Raw genomic sequence first — 19,929 nt, forward strand, 5'->3', positions numbered from 1 at the left:
TAGAAGTGGTGTCCACATCACACATGATTTCATTCAAGTCTCCGAAACAGACAACTGGCTTGCCAAGATTTTCGTGAATAAAATTGGAAACATGATCCCAAATCATCTTAGTGTGGCGATGATGGGGGTCACCATAGATACAAGCCAAAACAAAATCCGAATTAGTAGTTTTATCTATAACTGTAGCTAAAATCATGTGGTGGTTGGAGAGCTTAACAGAAACACAAACTTCATCAGACCAAAGCATCCAAAGCCCACCAGATCGACCCTCTGAAGGAACTACAAAGCTATCAGCAACATTAAAATGAGAGTTAAGTTTAGAAGAATTGTACCTAGAGGTTTGAGTTTCAGAGACAAAAGTTATTTGTGCACCAGTGGAATTCATGAACTTGGCAAGATACTCCATTTTGATGGAACGGCCAAGGTTCTTGCCTGCACCTTGACAATTCCAGCCAACAAGTTTCATGACGCCTGTAGTGTCTTTGGTCTTGGCACCTCTATCCAGTTGTATTGCATAGCTTGAACTTGAATCTGGGTTGGAGTTCGTTGTCAAGAGCCAACAATATCAGCTAGTAGAGGCGATGAATGGACACAGGTATTCTCTTCCTCCAATCGAGCTTTGAGTAGGCAAATTGATGTAGCTTCCAGGAAGCTTGCTCGTTGGTGTGTTGGGTGAAAGGAAACAGAGGAACCGTGGGTCTCTCAAACGATAGAGCAAAACGACTTGCGATATTTGACGAATCGAGGTAGGAAGAGGTGGTGGTGGAGTGGATCAGACAATTGGATCAAGTTGGGGAGACGTCGCCGGACGTGAAGGCGCAGTCGGCGGCGGCGGAAAAAAGGAGCGGCGGTGAGACAGTAGGTTCTTGATAAGAGGGATTCGGATCTGAAGAAACTAAGCTGGAAAGAGGAAGATTAGAGAGATCCGAGCAGATTGAGAAGGAACCAGGAGGGGGATTAGAGCGGCATCACGCCAGTCGCTGGCAAATCGCCAAGAACGCCACGGTGGGCAAAGTCAACACGGCACTCCTCATCTGCATCTTTACCCCCCCCCCCCGGAATTGTGTAGTGTTAAAGATGCTATAACAGCCAGAACAGCGGCAAGACTGGCAGCTCCTAGATGGATTCCTCCACCACTAGTTTGGTCTAAAATAAATACTGATGGAGCTGTTGGAAAAGCTACAAGGAGGGGATCCTATGCAGCGGTATACCTTGCTGACGGTGGCGTCAGCAGTGGTCTACAAGGTGTGAGCGATCGAGAACATATCTAGTGCTACATACCATTTCCATGCTACCAGATTACGAGAATCTGAACCGTTCAAACTGGTCCAAGGGATAAGTTTGAACAGAACTCATGGTCCGTCTCCCACTTGGCATATTTGTTCATTAGACCTTACAGTTTTTCGAATTGTCGTAGAAGGTCCACCTAATCCCCAAATCACATCTGTTTCAACGGAGATTCAAGTACGGAACACAGGACCACTCGCGGCTCGTTTCATTGCCAGGGGTCGAAGCATCACGATTCTTGCGCAGGCGGCTGTTTCTTGAGCAGTCTTTGACCACTTCTCAAGCAATAACAACAAAATAGTCTTAATTTGTTTCTACAGATTCAGCCATGGTGAACGACTCCTCAAGCAATCATGGCGTGAAGATTTCAACATAGTAATTACTTAAAATATTCCAGGATGTTGTAGCTCGGCACAAATTCTGGTTCTTTTTGTGTTGAAGTACAAGGAAATCGGTAAATAGGTGTATTCCTATCCTGCTGCCGCATGCTCTAGACCCATGACCACTTCAGCCACCGAGTCCCACACAGAAGCTAGACTCAGTCGATCGTGGCTTATGGCAGCGGCTGGCCGGCACTGCGCCGGAGCACGGGACTATGGGGATGTTCATCCAGCTTGGTTCTAGCCTGCGACACAATCCCATTAAACGTAGGGTGGAATGTGCCATTTTGCGAGCCATATTCCATCATGTACATTGATCTGAATCGAACGGTCCATACTGCCCTGGAATCATGTAGTACCTAGATCCCTCGTAGCACTAGATACTCTCTCGTGAGCGATCCTGCTACTCTCGAAGTACTAGCATGCAAACGAAGCGTTGGCTCTAGCTGAACATCTTCAACTGTCGAAGGTGTGTGTGGCCTGGGATGCGGCGACGGTGGTACAGGAAATCAATGAAGGAAGTAGAGGCTGCTACAGCTCGATCATATGTGATACTGAAGCACGAAAGAATAAGTTCTCACAAATAATGTTTGTACTCCTTCGAAGTAATTGGCACAGGTGGGTACCCTTTACTTTCATATGTGATACTGAAGCATGAAAGAATAAGTTCTCACAAATAATGTTTAGAGCCCTGGGATGCTTATTTTGTACCCTTTACTTTGAATGAATAAATAGACAGCGTTCCCCTCAAAAACAACTTGACATATATTGGGAGTACACAACTCAGAAGATGCAACACAAAATGGCAAGATTAGCAATGGAACTTCAGTCTCTCAAAAAATAAGATATGGAACTTCAGGTCTAACAATGCTGTTTTGCCAGGATGCAGGGTCATATATATTTCAAAATAACAATACGCACGGCACAATACAATTATAAATTCGTAGAGTGCACACGAGGTAAAAATTGCATTCCTTCAATGACTTTCTACGAATGGACTATAACAGATTTATATCTGTTTAACAAGATCTAACTGATGGTAATCAGCAGATTCAGGATTTTCTCTCCACCTGTGTCAATTACTATAGCATTGAATTAGAATGTGAATACCTGGAAATAACATATTCACACAACTGAAACACGACAATGTTTGGCATAATGTCACTGATCAATTATTCCCAGTAAAACTAGTGCACATGTTGCTCTATGCCAGGATCACATGAAAGGTTTTCATACATTGTCAACCCCTACGATAGAGTTTGCATCATGCTGCAAAAACTATCTTGCATGTATCTTCAGGAGCTGTCTAAGAAGAAAGCGTGGTCCGGTACCACGACCAATAGTTTATCCGCAGGGGATCGCACTTCTGCAGGATTGAGCAGACGGCTGTCGCAAGATCAGTATGCTCAATTTCAGGATCAGAATTATTTATTGCTTCAATGGTTCCCCTAAGTTCATCCGAGGGCTGCAAACCCATGCGAAGAAGCTCGAGCAGCAAGCCCAAAGCAAATATACATCTCCAGTCATTATTCAGGACCTTGAGGCAGACATCAGATATGCGGTCATCAGCCACCAGCAAGGTATTATCGCCCTTATATAGACCCCTGAGGTACCTCCAGGGGCTTTCGTTCTGAGGGTTCGCTATAATAGCCTCAACTGTGTAATCTACTTCCGAGTCACGCATTGTCACAAGACCCCCAAGAATTGGGGATCGTGTTACCACAAGGTATCTCTGTTGCAACAACAAAAATTTAACATACTTCAGTATATGCAAAATATTTGACCTTAATTACTCCACAGAAAAGGCACCCACGAGGAAGAAATTGGAGAAATTGCGAGGTAAAACTGACATTGGTTAAAAAAATTGTAACATATGAACAAAATCACCCAATAGCATATGCTCCTGTGTGCCAAATCGAATTACCAAACAGCTATGGAGATTGCAAGCATGGTTTGCTTAAATTGAGGCACATTGATCCATGAAACTCTAATGGTGGTGAAAGAAGTGAAATAGCATATCATACACACAAATAAAGCATCCAAAGAAGGGGGATTAAATGACCTGATTCCAAGCAGAGTTATTGAAGACATCTTCCTCAAGCAGCTGGTTGCAGTACTGCAATTCACTCTCCCAGCCACCCAATGCTTGAAGAACCCACTGTAACAATTATAGTCAATCAATTACATTAACCTGGTATCGGCTAGTACAGTAGCCAAGTACTCCCTCCGTTCCATAATAAGTGTCGCGGATCATATAGATACATGCGAATCTAGACAGATCTGTGACACTTATTTTGGAACAGAGGAAGTATGAAGTAACAAGCTTAAAGGATATCAACATCCAACTTGCACTGAACATCAAAAGGAGATATTGCATACCTGCCTATGGGACCAAGCATGGTAATTTTTAGCATCATCATACAGTATCTTCCTTGTAAATTCATGTTCACTATTTGCAACATCCGGTCCTAATTTCTCAGCAAGCCATCTCTTGTGATGCCTGACGAGAAAAAAAGAAATCATCCCTGGAGGGTTAGATGGGATTTCCTCCATGAAGAAAAAAAAATTGTGCATTATGGAAGGCTAATCAACTGCTAGTAGCTCATGCAGAACTCCACAGCCACCAAACAGGACATTAGTTTTTTGTCGAACACTATAATGAGTAATATTTCCTCCGACCCATAATAAGTGTCGGGGATTTAGTACAAAGTTCTTATTATGGATCGGAGGGAGTATAATTTTACTAGTGGGACTCACCAGACTTGGTAATTTTTTGCATTACACTCAGCAATCTGGTCCACAAAATTCATTTCTTGGATCAAATCAGCATCCAGTGCCTCTAGAATAACACGCCTGAAATGCCACACCTATCAAGCAAAAAAATAAATCACGAAGTCAGAACAAATTAATGCCCACGAAAAGGATTGATCTGCATCAAAAGGAAATGCACGAGGCTAGCTACAAAACAACAGCAAAATACAGACGGCACATTTCCAGTCGAAATCATACTCCAATCGCATTCCCCAGTCTTTCATACACTGGATCGAGGGCCGCAAACTCAAACCGCTAAACAGCAAGTCGAGATCATGTTCCTACATTAGGCTCCACCATTCTTTGTTCTCTAAAACATCCACAAAACGCTTGACTATCCACCTACACTAATTTGAAGCCTCGTCTACTACAAGCCATGGGCCAGAGTTATACTGGATGAGAAATTGCTTCCATCACATCCAGCCAGCATCACAGTTCAAGCAATTGCCAAAAAATTAGACCACCACCGCACAATTCCACAGCTCCCACACCAAAATTCACTTCAGTGAGGAGGACACAACCTTCCAATTCCAAATCTCCATAGAGCGCGCTACGGCAACACCGATTTCCGATCCGGTCCAATACGAATACGAAGAGAGCGGGAGAAGAGGGACGGTGCAGTCTTACGGTGTAGTTGCCGGGGTTGAAGTCGATGGCATCGGCGGTGATGCGGAGCGCGCGGGGGCTGCGCTCGCCGGCGGCGTAGAGGGCGCGGAAGTAGTCCATGACCTCGCGGAAGTCGTCGCGGTAGGCGATGGCGACCACGGGGCAGGGCCCGTCGCCCTGCGGCAGCGGCGCCACGTCCGCCAGCTCCGGCCGCCGGCTCGGCGGCACCCACTCGTCCACGCCCTCCTCCTCATCCGGCGACGACATGGGTGCACCGCCGACCGTTCGTGTGTGACAGAGATCTAGGCTTTCTTTTTCTCCTTCCTTTTGGGCACGGTACTGGATGTGGCTGGATGCACGCGAGTCCGTGCGTTTCCCGGTTTGGGTACTCTGCGTCCCGATCTGACTCCAAATTGGAACCAGAATCTTTTCCCGCTATAGGTTCTGCGGCAAGCAAATTTGAGGAAATGGGCCAACTTGATGTAAAATCTGGCACTTAAAACAGGTGCTCTGTAATTTTTACATCACCACAAGCTGGCTTTTACATTAAAATAATATTTCCGGTTTACAATCCAAACCAAAAAAAAAAATCCCGTTTACAAGATGATGTAAAATAGGGCACATTGCATAAACTTCGATCAAATTTGTACACTTCGAATTCAGCATCCACACTCAAAACTTCGATCAAACTTGCATTTAATTTCGATTAAACTTCCACTTATACTAAGACATCGACACTAGATAAGACATTTCAACTAAAACAAGGGACATCGACAAAAACTAAACAACGACTAAAATAAACCAAACAACGACTATTTTGACTAATCCTCGACAAACGCTCACACTATGTGTCTTAGAAATAGGAATCCAAGTTCGAGGACTCTACATTGCCGTCACTTATGTTGTTCCAGAAATCGAAATCAAAGTCTGATGATTCGGACAAGACGATGACGGTGGAGGGCCCCACCTTCTCGATGTTTTCCTCGCCGCCTCATCGGCCTTTTTCTTCCTCACTTCTTCACTAGAGGAGAAGAAATCCTCATCCCCCAGCACGAGGCCTGGCTGCTCCCGATGGAGCGGCGCCATGGACTCCTCGTTGGTCTCTTGCGGCCAGAGCTGCACCCACGATCAGCCATTGGCTCGCTCGTGCTCCAGCGGAACCAGGCGAATGGCCTCTGACCTTTCCCTTTTAACAGTCTCGTAGCTCCTGGAAAGTCAGAAGGTGTTTTCTGCCAAATAGAGTTAAAACGAGAGGGGACGAGATTGTTTAGAAAATCTTTGAAAACAATATAAAACATGGATATAACATTATATAAGATAAAAATATGTGTTAATATATGGCAATAAACTACAAAGTTCATGCATGCATTTTACATGCATCAACAGGTACCACATATTAAAAAAAAATGAATTAGTGCTAGGAGGAACTAGACACTAAATGATATAGTAGAAGCGGGACCTCGGCGTGAGAATTCCAGAAATTCGCTCCTGACAGATTCGAACTCTGCTCGTTGGGGTGCACCATTGCGACCCCAACCACTGGGCTATGCCCACGTCCTCACAGGTACCACATATGAAACTGATAATTTAGATCACCGTTTCCTTTATGAAAGTTTCAGCGACAAACCGAACATGAGTACGAATTGGGAGTGACAATGTCAGAACAAGGCGAGCTCTTCAAATTAAATACTACAACAAGTACTACTGCTTGTTCTTTTCCGGCTTTCTCTTGCGCTATCTTGGTCCATTGCACGATTTAGCTTGTTGTCTACCATCGGCTTTGGCTCGTCATCGTTAGGGTTGTAGTCGTCCTCCTCCTCCCAAGCCGATGACATGTACCCCGCTGGCGGTGGCCTCCTCTTCCTCCTCCTTGTTGTCTTTCTCCTCCTCCTCCTTCGGCTCATCCTCCTCGTTCCACTCCTTGGAGTCGCACTTCGATTGGAAGCCATCAAGCCCCTACCGGCCTGGACGTCCAAGACATGTTCGGTCAATTGCGCGGTATGATCCAGACGAACTTTTCAGACACCATTTCCGGCAATTTTGTGCCAACTTGAAATGCCATTAATCCACCGTTGGTGCCCCGTAGATGATTATTAGGCTCTCGCTCGAGAGGCTCCACATGAATGCATTGGCACCTCTTCCGATGAGGAATTCGACGAGACATCGTACCTCATGGTAGTTGTCACCTTCATCCTCCACTAGCACCATGCCAAGCATATGTCGGTGTGTTGCGGCTCGACGAAGGGCCGCACGGCCAACATGCCATGCAACCGAGTTGGTGGGCATGCCCGACTCTACAAAGACTACTTCCACCTCACCGATCCGGTGTACAAGGAGCACATGTTCTGGCTCCGCTAACGGATGTCATTCTACGGGGCGTCAAAGACTGCGACCCCTACTTCCAATGCAAGCCTGATGTTGCTGGTATTATGGTGATATCGATTTGCATGCTTTCGTATGGAATATCTGGTGATATCTTCGACAAGTACCTGCGAATGAGTGAGGGCACCTACCTTGACTCCATGTACCGGTTTTGCCGAGTCATGAATATGGTGTTCAGCAAACTTTATTTGAGAGCTCCAACTATTGATGACATTAGACGATTGTCGATCAATGAGGCTACATGGTTCCTGGGCATGATCGGTAGCATCGATTTCATGCATTGGCAATGGAAGAACTATTCATTTGGATGGCAGGGTCAGTACAACGGCCATGTCGATGGATCCACTGTTATTCTTGAGGCAGTGGTATCGCATGATTTGTGAATTTTGCACTCTTTCTTTGGCATGTCCGGTTTCCACAATGACATAAATGTGCTCAACTTCTCTCCGGTGTCCAACCGGCTTATGGAAGGCACAACTCCTATGGTGAGGTGTGAGATCAATGACAACGCATATGACAAGCAATATTATCTTGCTGATGACATTTTATCCTGACTGAACCACACTGGTGAAGACAATCTCTAATCCTCAAATAAAGAAAGAAAAGAGGTTTGCCAGCAGAGGCATGCAGCGGACATTTGGTGTTCTACAAGCTCGGTGGGCTATTGTTCGTCACCTAGCTAGAACATGATATCTTCAGACCATGCATGAGGTGATGACATGGTGTGTGAGGTGATGACATGGTGTGTGATTATGCACAAAATGACGCCGAGGCAGAGCGTCTTGATGGTTGCAATGACCACTGATGGGACTTTCAGGCTAAGTTGGTTGAGCTAAACCCTGAGGGAGGAACATGGGAGAAGTTTCTGAATTTAAACGTCGAAGTCTCTCACAACAATGTTTCCAAATGCTTCCAAGGATTTGACTGATCAGTAGTAGGCATTGGTTGGCATGAAGAGAATGATGAGTAGTTAATCTCTTCGTGTTTCATTTGTTAATTGTGAATTATGTTGTATCAATTTTCATGCATGGCAATGCATGTAGACTTTGGCATTTATTTAAATGCAATAAGGAAGTATTTTGAACCTCTATTTTCGTTGTTTGTATGGTCAATTTATTTCATATAGTGCACTATTTTAGTGGAAAACCCCCAAACCAGCCTCGCCGGATAATATGCGTCGAACCTCTGGAAACACCCCGAATGCAAACCGTTAATAGTAGCATGAAGACCAACTTCGTGTCCTCGACTCAACGCCTTAGGTCTTGTTCGGTAAGCCGGGTTTCAAAGGTCTTGGAGTGTAATTTTCCAGTCCAATACTCTGTAACACACTGAAACACTCCTGTGTGTATTCGGTAGACTGGTTTTGAACAATCAGGGTCTTTCTTGTATCAGGTGCAAATGGCATAAATCTGCAAATCTGCAAATTTCTGTTTCTAGCCGTTGGATCATGTGCTAGTGGCCAGATTGAAGTCTTCCTTCCCACCTCAACCACTTGAAGCATTTTTGTCATAAAACCCCCTGTACGTACAGTTATTTTGCATTCATATGGATACATTGGTTGGGGTTCACTTTTCCAGATTGAGGTACAGAGTACAGACCTCGAAGCAGGCCACGAACGCTGAATCTTCGTATTTTATGAAACTTAGATTTGCATCACTGGACATATTGTACATACAATCTATTGAGAACATCAACCAATAAGAAAACTTGAATGTTTCTACAGAAATCTGGCCTTTTCACATTCAGATAAGAACACGAACGGGCAATTTATTGAAGGATTAGCAGCAAAATTTTGACTCAAACGAGATCAAGAAGAACTCTGCCATTTTCACCGGATCAAGGAAAAATATCGAACAAACAGATAAAGTCTTCCAAGAACAGGTCAACACAGATCAACGCGGATCCGGGAGCATGATATCGCTACCAAATCCGGCGTCAAGGAACACCGTGTATCCAGATCGGGAAGTGCGGAGTTTAGAAGACACAAGATTTATCGCATGTGCTGCAGGCTCCTCCGTCCATGCCGCCTCACCTGAAATTTGAAGCAGATTTCGCTAGAAGAGGAACGGGGAATATTGAAGAGAGATGGAGATGTTCTGTTGGGAGAGAGAGGGATGCAGAATGAGAGGGTGAAGTTATTCTTGGGGATTTATGCAAAACGTGTGAAGTTGAGACCGGAATAGTGAACTGTGCAGATCCACACGTTGGTACATGATCTGACGGGTTCTGGTTACGATTTTCAGATTTGCAGAATCTGTTGCGTTTTCACCGGATACGTTCCCGTCTTTCTAGACCCCTTTACCTGTTCAAACAAAAAAACCAATCGAGCCCGTAAATCGTTGTTCCGTTATGCTGAAATAATTCTTAGTTCCACAGGGATCAGAAACACACCACTTGCCTCACAGTTTGGGATCTAAACTCCTGATTTAAACATGTTCCGTTACATCTACATCCCAAAACATGTTCCGTTACATCTACATCCTCTTTTATAGAAGAAAACTCCGTAAGCCCCGGGTGCCCTCGAGGCTCGAACCCGGGTGGTTGGCGTGCGCTCCGGCACACCTAACCAGCAGAGCGACGCTCTGATTTTTTTTCAGTTAGCCCCATCGATCAACTAACCCAGTATTGTAAGTACTCCCTCGTGCCCATTTTATGTTATGCATAATTTTCCGTGCAAATCAAACCGTGTAAATTTTGATCAAGAATATAGATAATAATACAAAGATCTACCATATCAAATACATATAATATAAAAATATATTTCATAACAATTCTAAAAATATTATTATTTTATTATATATATTTATATTTTTATCAATATAGATGATTAAACTTTACGGAATTTAACTTTGATCAAAGCTTATACGCAACATATTTTGGACAGGAGGGAGTACGTGAAAACACATCAATCGCCCCAAATACACCCTAATTCACGCCTGAAACACCCAAAACACCTCGTGTGACACCGCATCTCCAGTCGCGCCCCCCAAAGCGTCCCCCAACTTTATTTGAGGCGCGCCGGACAAAAAAAACGCTTTCAGCCGCGTCCCCCAAACCCGTTTTTTGTCCGGCGCGCCCGATATGGTGTCCGGCGCCCCGAGCCCGTCCCCGCCCCACAGGGGACGCACCGGGGACGCCGGACACAACGAAAAGAGAGGCGAAGCAACGCGGGCCCGACCCATCAGCGGCACAATAAATTTTAACCTAACCATCGCCTACCTCGCGACGGAAGTTATTGGCGCGCAGCGACGGTGCAGTTCCCGCAGAGGCGCAGCGACGGTGCAGTTCCCGCAGAGGCGCAGCGACGCGTCTCGTCGCGCCTAGCTCTGCGTGCCGGCGTTAATGAGCGTCACCGCTCCCCCGCTTCCCTCCGGCCTATAAAAAGGACCGCCTCTCATCGTCCCTATCCACACACAAACCCTAGCGCCTCTCTCCCCAACCCTAGCCGCCACCATCTCAACAAGAGTCGACGCCATGGCTGGGAGAGGCGGAGGCCAAGCTCGCGGTCGTGGTCGTGGCCGCGGCAGAGCTGCACGCTCGCCGTCGCCTGCCTCGCCGTCGTCTTCAGCGTCGGAGATGGACGTGGAGGCGGGCGTGCTGTTCGAGTTCGTCCTCGTCCTCAAGGGCGACCCACGCGGCATCCAGAGGCTGTCGGACTCCTTCGCCAGGTACGTCGCCGGCGACGACCGTCCAGGCACGATGCATCTGCGGGAGGCTTCATGCGGCTACTACCGGTGGATCGTCAACGTGATCTACGACGCGCGCGGGACCACATCGGCTGGGAGAAGTTCGCGCGCCACCACAGCCTCGAAGCCGGCTTCATCCTCCTGTTCTCCTACTTTGGCGACAGGAACATGAGCGTCAAGGTCTTCGACGAGACGCGCTGCCGTCGGGACTACCACGACGACATCACTGACAAGGAGGACGACTGATGAAGAGTGTTGTTTCTTCGCAGCGAATACGTGCACACGGAGGTTTTTGTCTATTCGTCCTCGGTAGAATCAACAAGGGCACCATCTCCCGCTGGATTTTCCATTTTGGGTGACTGGGTGTGCCCACGAGTGTTCTTTCTTAGCAGCGAACACAGGAAACCTTCGATGCACGACCTAGTTAGGTTTAGTTTTTTGCAATATTTTATATTTGTGTCAACCATGGTTCAAACTATGTATTAGTTTGTGGAAAACCATGTTCCAAATTATGTCTTTATGTAAATCACGTTCCCAATTATGTATTAGTTTGTGAAATATTACCTCTCTTTATTGAAATAAAAATACAAAATAATAAAAAATATTTTAATGTTTGGGGCGGCGTTTGGAGGACACAGTTGGGGAGCGACGTCGTCTGATGGCGTGTAACTCACACGTTCGTTGGGAACCCCAAGAAGAGGAAGGTATGATGCGCACAGCAGCAAGTTTTCCCTCAGAAAGAAACCAAGGTTTATCGAACCAGGAGGAGCCAAAAAGCACGTTGAAGGTTGATGGCGGCGGGATGTAGTGCGGCGCAACACCGGAGATTCCGGCGCCAACGTGGAACCTGCACAACACAACCAAAGTACTTTGCCCCAACGAAACGGTGAGGTTGTCAATCTCACCGAGCTTGCTGTAACAAAGGATTAACCGTATTGTGTGGAAGATGATTGTTTGCAGAGAAAACGAGTAAAACAAGTATTGCGGCAGATTTGTATTTCGGTATTAAAAAATGGACCGGGGTCCACGGTTCATTAGAGGTGTCTCTCCCATAAGATAAAAGCATGTTGGGTGAACAAATTACGGTCGGGCAATTGACAAATAGAGAGGGCATAACAATGCACATACATGTCATGATAAGTATAGTGAGATTTAATTGGGCATTACGACAAAGTACATAGACCGCCATCCAACTGCATCTATGCCTAAAAAGTCCACCTTCAGGTTATCATCCGAACCCCTTCCAGTATTAAGTTGCAAAGCAACAGACAATTGCATTAAGTATGGTGCATAATGTAATCGACAACTACATCCTTAGACATAGCATCAATTTTTTATCCCTAGTGGCAACAGCACAGCACAACCTTAGAACTTTCTGTCACTATCCCATGTGTCAATGCAGGCATGAACCCACTATCGAGCATAAATACTCCCTCTTGGAGTTAAGAGCAAAAAACTTGGCCAGAGCCTCTACTAATAACGGAGAGCATGCAAGATCATAAACAACACATATGTAATAACTTGATAATTAACATAACATGGTATTCTCTATCCATCGGATCCCGACAAACACAACATAGAGTATTACGGATAGATGATCTTGATCATGTTAGGCAGCTCACAAGATCCAACAATGAAGCACAATGAGGAGAAGACAACCATCTAGCTACTGCTATGGACCCATAGTCCAGGGGTGAACTACTCACTCATCACTCCGGAGGCGACCATGGCGGTGTAGAGTCCTCCGGGAGATGAATCCCCTCTCCGGCGGGGTGCCGGAGGAGATCTCCGAATCCCCCGAGATGGGATTGGCGGCGGCGGCGTCTCGGTAAGGTTTTCCGTATCGTGGTTTTTCGCATCGGGGGTTTCGCGACGGAGCCTTTAAGTAGGCGGAAGGGCAACGTGGGGGGCCACACGAGGGCCCCACACCACGAGTCGGCGCGGCCAAGGCCCGGGCCGCGCCGCCCTATGGTGGCGGCCCCTCGTGGCCCCACTTCGACTCCTCTTCGGTCTTCGGAAGCTTCGTGGCAAAATAGGACCCCGGGTCTTGATTTCGTCCAATTCCGAGAATATTTCGTTACTAGGATTTACGAAACCAAAAACAGCGAAAACGACAAGCTGGCTCTTCGGCATCTTGTTAATAGGTTAGTTCCGGAAAATGCACGAATATGACATAAAGTGTGCATAAAACATGTAGGTATCATCAATAATATGGCATGGAACATAAGAAATTATCGATACGTCGGAGACGTATCAGCATCCCCAAGCTTAGTTCTCGCTCGTCCCGAGCGAGTAAAACGATAATAAAGATAATTTCTGAAGTGACATGCCATCATAACCTTGATCATACTATTTGTAAACATATGTAATGAATGCAGCGATCAAAACAATGGTAATGACATGAGTAAACAAGTGAATCATAAAGCAAAGACTTTTCATGAATAGTACTTCAAGACAAGCATCAATAAGTCTTGCATAAGAGTTAACTCATAAAGCAATAAATCAAAGTAAAGGTATTGAAGCAACACAAAGGAAGATTAAGTTTCAGCGGTTGCTTTCAACTTATAACATGTATATCTCATGGATAATTGTCAACATAGAGTAATATAACAAGTGCAATATGCAAGTATGTAGGAATCAATGCACAGTTCACACAAGTGTTTGCTTCTTGAGGTGGAGAGAGATAGGTGAACTGACTCAACATAAAGGTAAAAAGAATGGTCCTTCAAAGAGGAAAGCATCGATTGCTATATTTGTGCTAGAGCTTTTATTTTGAAAACATGAAACAATTTTGTCAACGGTAGTAATAAAGCATATGAGTTATGTAAATTATATCTTACAAGTTGCAAGCCTCATGCATAGTATACTAATAGTGCCCGCACCTTGTCCTAATTAGCTTGGACTACCGGATCATCGCAATGCACATGTTTTAACCAAGTGTCACAATGGGGTACCTCCATGCCGCATGTACAAAGGTCTAAGGAGAAAGCTCGCATTTTGGATTTCTCGCTTTTGATTATTCTCAACTTAGACATCCATACCGGGACAACATGGACAACGAGATAATGGACTCCTCTTTAATGCATAAGCATGTGGCAACAATTATTATTCTCATATGAGATTGAGGATATATGTCCAAAACTGAAACTTCCACCATGAATCATGGCTTTAGTTAGCGGCCCAATGTTCTTCTCTAACAATATGCATGCTCCAACCATTAAGGTGGTAGATCTCTCTTACTTCGGACAAGACGGACATGCATAGCAACTCACATGATATTCAACAAAGAATAGTTGATGGCGTCCCCGAAGCATGGTTATCGCACAACAAGCAACTTAATAAGAGATAAAGTGCATAAGTACATATTCAATACCACAATAGTTTTTAAGCTATTTGTCCCATGAGCTATATATTGCAAAGGTGAATGATGGAATTTTAAAGGTAGCACTCAAGCAATTTACTTTGGAATGGCGGATAAATACCATGTAGTAGGTAGGTATGGTGGACACAAATGGCATAGTGGTTGGCTCAAGTATTTTGGATGCATGAGAAGTATTCCCTCTCGATACAAGGTTTAGGCTAGCAAGGTTATTTGAAACAAACACAAGGATGAACGGTGCAGCAAAACTCACATAAAAGACATATTGTAAACATTATAAGACTCTACACCGTCTTCCTTGTTGTTCAAAACTCAATACTAGATGTTATCTAGACTCTAGAGAAACCAAATATGCAAACCAAATTAGCAAGCTCTAAGTGTTTCTTCATTAATGGGTGCAAAGTATATGATGCAAGAGCTTAAACATGAGCACAACAATTGCCAAGTATCAAATTATCCAAGACATTTTAGAATTACTACATGTAGTATTTTCCAATTCCAACCATATAACAATTTAACGAAGAAGAAACTTCGCCATGAATACTATGAGTAGAGCCTAAGGACATACTTGTCCATATGCTACAGCGGAGCGTGTCTCTCTCCCACAAAGTGAATGCTAGGATCCATTTTATTCAAACAATACAAAAACAAAAACAAACGACGCTCCAAGCAAAGTGCATAAGATGTGACGGAATAAAAATATAGTTTCGGGGGAGGAACCTCGATAATGTTGTCGATGAAGAAGGGGATGCCTTGGGCATCCCCAAGCTTAGACGCTTGAGTCTTCTTAGAATATGCAGGGGTGAACCACCGGGCATCCCCAAGCTTAGAGCTTTCACTCTCCTTGATCATATTGTATCATACTCCTCTCTTGATCCTTGAAAACTTCCTCCACACCAAACTCGAAACAACTCATTAGAGGGTTAGTGCACAATAAAAATTAACATGTTCAGAGGTGACACAATCATTCTTAACACTTCTGGACATTGCATAAAGCTACTTGGACATTAATGGATCAAAGAAATTCATCCAACATAGCAAAAGAGGCAATGCGAAATAAAAGGCAGAATCTGTCAAAACAGAACGATCCGTAAAGATGGATTTTATTAGGGCACCAGACTTGCTCAAATGAAAATGCCCAAATTGAATGAAAGTTGCGTACATATCGAGGATCATCACGTAAATTGGCTTAATTTTCGAGTTACCTACGGAGAATTAGACCCAGATTCGTGACGACAAAGAAATCTGTTTCTGCGCGATAATCCAAATCTAGTATTTACTTTACTATCAAAGACTTTACTTGGCACAACAAAACATAAAACTAAGATAAGGAGATGTTGCTACAGTAGTAAACAACTTCCAAGACTCAAATATAAAACAAAAATACTGTAGTAAAAACATGGGTTGTCTCCCATAAGCGCTTTTCTTTAACGCCTTTCAGCTAGGCGCGAAAGTGTATATCAAGTATTATCAAAGGGTGGTGCATCTACAGCGGGGTTTGGAGTTTTCTCAACCATGCATAGTATATTGGATACATAAGTTTCAGCGTCTCCTTTTCATTAGTCTTGGGCTTGCTACTCTCATCGAACAAATTTTCGGGAACAAGCCAAGCATAGTTATTTTCTAGTGCATCATTCATAGCTAGGAGTTTACATGGTATTGGTGCTTTGATCTCCCCACCATCATTAGCATTATTAGTGTACCTTATTCTATCCATGTCCATTTTTTCAAGGAGACTAACAAAATTAGTATGAGAACCAAGCATATTAAATTTAGCAAAGACCTTTCTAGCCTCTCTTGCTAGACCACCAAATTCTCTAAGAAGGGTTTCTAAAACAAAATCTTTCTTTTCCCCCTCTTCCATATCACCGAGTGTAAGAAACATGTGTTGGATTATAGGATTGAGATTAACAAATTTAGTTTCCAACATGCGGACTAAAGCGACGAGCAGCAATTTCATAAGTAGGAGCAAGTTCTACCAAGTGTCTATCTTCAAAATCTTCAACGGTACTAACATGGCTGAAAAATTCTTCTATATTGTTTCTCCCAATTATAGACCCGCGTCCTACCGGTATGTTTTTTGTGGTAAAATTAAAAGGAAACATGATGAAATAAGTAAAGCAAATGCAAGTAACTAATTTTTTTGTGTTTTGATATAGCAAACAAGATAGTAAATAAAGTAAAACTAGCAACTAATTTTTTTGTGTTTTGATATAAGTGCAGCAAACAAAGTAGTAAATAAAATTAAGCAAGACAAAAACAAAGTAAAGAGGTTGAGAAGTGGAGACTCCCCTTGCAGCGTGTCTTGATCTCCCCGGCAACGGCGCCATAAAATATGCTTGATGGCGTGTAACTCACACGTTCGTTGGGAACCCCAAGAGGAAGGTATGATGCGCACAACAGCAAGTTTTCCCTCAGAAAGAAACCAAGGTTTATCGAACCGGGAGGAGCCAAGAAGCACGTTGAAGGTTGATGGCGGCGGGATGTAGTGCGGCGCAACACCGGAGATTCCGGCGCCAACGTGGAACCTGCACAACACAACCAAAGTACTTTGCCCCAACGAAACGAGTGAGGTTGTCAATCTCACCGAGCTTGCTGTAACAAAGGATTAACCGTATTGTGTGGAAGATGATTGTTTGCGAGAAAACGAGTAAAACAAGTATTGCAGCAGATTTGTATTTCGGTATTAAAGAATGGACCGGGGTCCACGGTTCACTAGAGGTGTCTCTCCCATAAGATAAAAGCATGTTGGGTGAACAAATTACGGTCGGGCAATTGACAAATAGAGAGGGCATAACAATGCACATACATGTCATGATAAGTATAGTGAGATTTAATTGGGCATTACGACAAAGTACATAGACCGCCATCCAACTGCATCTATGCCTAAAAAGTCCACCTTCAGGGTATCATCCGAACCCCTTCCAGTATTAAGTTGCAAAGCAACAGACAATTGCATTAAGTATGGTGCGTAATGTAATCGACAACTACATCCTTAGACATAGCATCAATGTTTTATCCCTAGTGGCAACGACACAGCACAACCTTAGAACTTTCGTCACTATCCCGGGTGTCAATGCGAGGCATGAACCCACTATCGAGCATAAATACTCCCTCTTGGAGTTAAGAGCAAAAACTTGGCCAGAGCCTCTACTAATAACGGAGAGCATGCAAGATCATAAACAACACATATGTAATAACTTGATAATTAACATAACATGGTATTCTCTATCCATCGGATCCCGACAAACACAACATAGAGTATTACGGATAGATGATCTTGATCATGTTAGGCAGCTCACAAGATCCAACAATGAAGCACAATGAGGAGAAGACAACCATCTAGCTATTGCTATGGACCCATAGTCCGAGGGTGAACTACTCACTCATCATTCCGGAGGCGACCATGGCGGTGTAGAGTCCTCCGGGAGATGAATCCCCTCTCCGGCGGGGTGCCGGAGGAGATCTCCAGAATCCCCAGAGATGGGATTGGCGGCGGCGGCGTCTCGGTAAGGTTTTCCGTATCGTGGTTTTTCGCATCGGGGTTTCGCGATGGAGGCTTTAAGTAGGCGGAAGGGCAACATGGGGGGCCACACGAGGGCCCCACACCACAGGTCGGCGCGGCCAAGGCTCGGGCCGCGCCGCCCTATGGTGGCGGCCCCTCGTGGCCCCACTTCGACTCCTCTTCGGTCTTCCGGAAGCTTCGTGGCAAAATAGGACCACGGGTCTTGATTTCGTCCAATTCCGAGAATATTTCGTTACTAGGATTTACGAAACCAAAAACAGCAGAAAACGACAAGCGGCTCTTCGGCATCTTGTTAATAGGTTAGTTCCAGAAAATGCACGAATATGACATAAAGTGTGCATAAAACATGTAGGTATCATCAATAATATGGCATGGAACATAAGAAATTATCGATACGTCGGAGACGTATCATCGTCCAAACGCGGCACGAATGAAACACGTCCCCAAACACTCAATCCGACGCGGTTTAAAGGATGCTTTGGGGATGCGACTGGAGATGCTCTAAACCATACCTGCTGAACGAGTTCTCAGTATCATCAGTATCAGTATATGTCTTTTGGGCAGGGAAACTGAAAGTAGGAGGATTGCTTTCACTTAATATGACAGTGGGCCCATGGCCCACCTGTCATGCACTCTCTCTCACCTCGTGCTTTCTTCTATTCTTCTCTGGCGTTTTCTTCCTCCCGTCGCACACGCACGGCAGAGCCAGCATGGAAGAGCATGGTCGCGCGGATGCCGATGCCCAGCCGCCCGGTGCTGCTCGCCGACGACCGCAGCGAGGTAGCCGCGACACACCTCACCTAGGAAAGGGGCTGGGGACGGAGGGGAAGCCGCCGGCGCGCGGCCCTGGAACTTGCCTGCACGGCAATGGCGGTCGATCGGCGCCTTCGGCGGATGATTTCAACGATGCAGGTACCCTCGGTCACCCCAATCGCCTGTACTGAGGATGAGGCTGCGGGCGCTGCTGAGCTCATGGAGTGCCAGCTAGCGCCGTTTCCGGTGAGATACCTTGGCATCCCGCTGTCCATTAGGAGGCTGACGGCTGAAGCATTCCAGCCCCTCTTAGACCGTCTAGCCGACAAGTTACCTACCTGGAGGGCATCGATGATGCCTCGGGCAGGTCGCTTGGCGCTAATCCGTGCGGTTCTCGCAGCGATACCGTTGCACCAGCTGATGGTGTTGTGTCTTCATAAGAAAGCACTCAAGCAGGTCAACAAAATCTTGCGAGGATTCCTATGGGTTGGTAGGGCTGACGCCAATGGCGGACATTGCCACGTCAACTGGGCGAGGGTGTGTAGGCCGTTGCGGCTGGGGGGGCTGGGCATCCCAGATCTCGCACGCACGGCCATCAGCCTCAGGGTGCGCTGGATCTGGAGGATGCACACCGACCCCCTGCGACCTTGGTGAAAGAACATTTCCCGCCCTTTTGGGTTTTGTGTGTTTGATGTCAACACTAGGTATATATTTATGTGTGTTGATGTAGACAGGTACCAGTGTTCGGAATATATTTTTGCTCAGCGAGATGGTTTGCCAGTTCTGATGATTGATACGTCCAATTTGCATCACTATTTTATATCATAATTTGCTGTTATTCATTGATATATTTCATATTGGGACACAATACTTATGGTATTTCATCTATTTTGCATGTTTCATGATTATTTGGAGATCGAGCACCGGAGCCAGGATTCTGCTGGAAAAAGCACCGTCAGGATGCAATATTTCGGAAGATCAACTGTGGAAGGAAGTTTTACCAAAAATCCTATTTTTCCGGATGACGAAGGAAGCCGGAAGGGGAGCCAGTTGGACCCAAGGTGGGCCCACACCACGGGCGGCGCGGCCCATGGCCCGGCCGCGCCACCATGTGGTGGG

At 45.3% G+C, this 19,929-nt stretch overlaps 1 protein-coding gene across 1 annotated transcript; it reads right to left on the reverse strand.

The window, feature by feature from the left end:
- Positions 1-2,738: 2,738 nt before the first annotated feature.
- On the reverse strand, positions 2,739-5,436 carry LOC124654467 (protein farnesyltransferase/geranylgeranyltransferase type-1 subunit alpha). Its single transcript, XM_047193463.1, has 5 exons — positions 5,106-5,436; positions 4,425-4,534; positions 4,047-4,167; positions 3,730-3,825; positions 2,739-3,399 (listed from the first exon to the last, which is right to left on the reverse strand). Exons 1-5 carry the CDS (start codon positions 5,349-5,351, stop codon positions 2,974-2,976), a joined length of 999 nt encoding a protein of 332 aa, XP_047049419.1. The 5' UTR covers positions 5,352-5,436; the 3' UTR covers positions 2,739-2,973.
- Positions 5,437-19,929: the final 14,493 nt, after the last annotated feature.

This window comes from Lolium rigidum, chromosome 5, assembly GCF_022539505.1.
Source record: "Lolium rigidum isolate FL_2022 chromosome 5, APGP_CSIRO_Lrig_0.1, whole genome shotgun sequence".
In the NCBI taxonomy this organism is placed as follows: Eukaryota; Viridiplantae; Streptophyta; class Magnoliopsida; order Poales; family Poaceae; genus Lolium; species Lolium rigidum.

Coding starts and splice junctions, on each gene's coding strand:
- LOC124654467 (XM_047193463.1), bottom strand. CDS start 5,351: ATGTCGTCGCCGGATGAGGAGGAGGGCGTGGACGAGTGGGTGCCGCCG. Junction 4,535..5,105: donor TCAACCCCGGCAACTACACC/GTAAGACTGCAC, acceptor TTTGCTTGATAG/GTGTGGCATTTCAGGCGTGT. Junction 3,826..4,046: donor ATGCTTGGTCCCATAGGCAG/GTATGCAATATC, acceptor TAATTGTTACAG/TGGGTTCTTCAAGCATTGGG.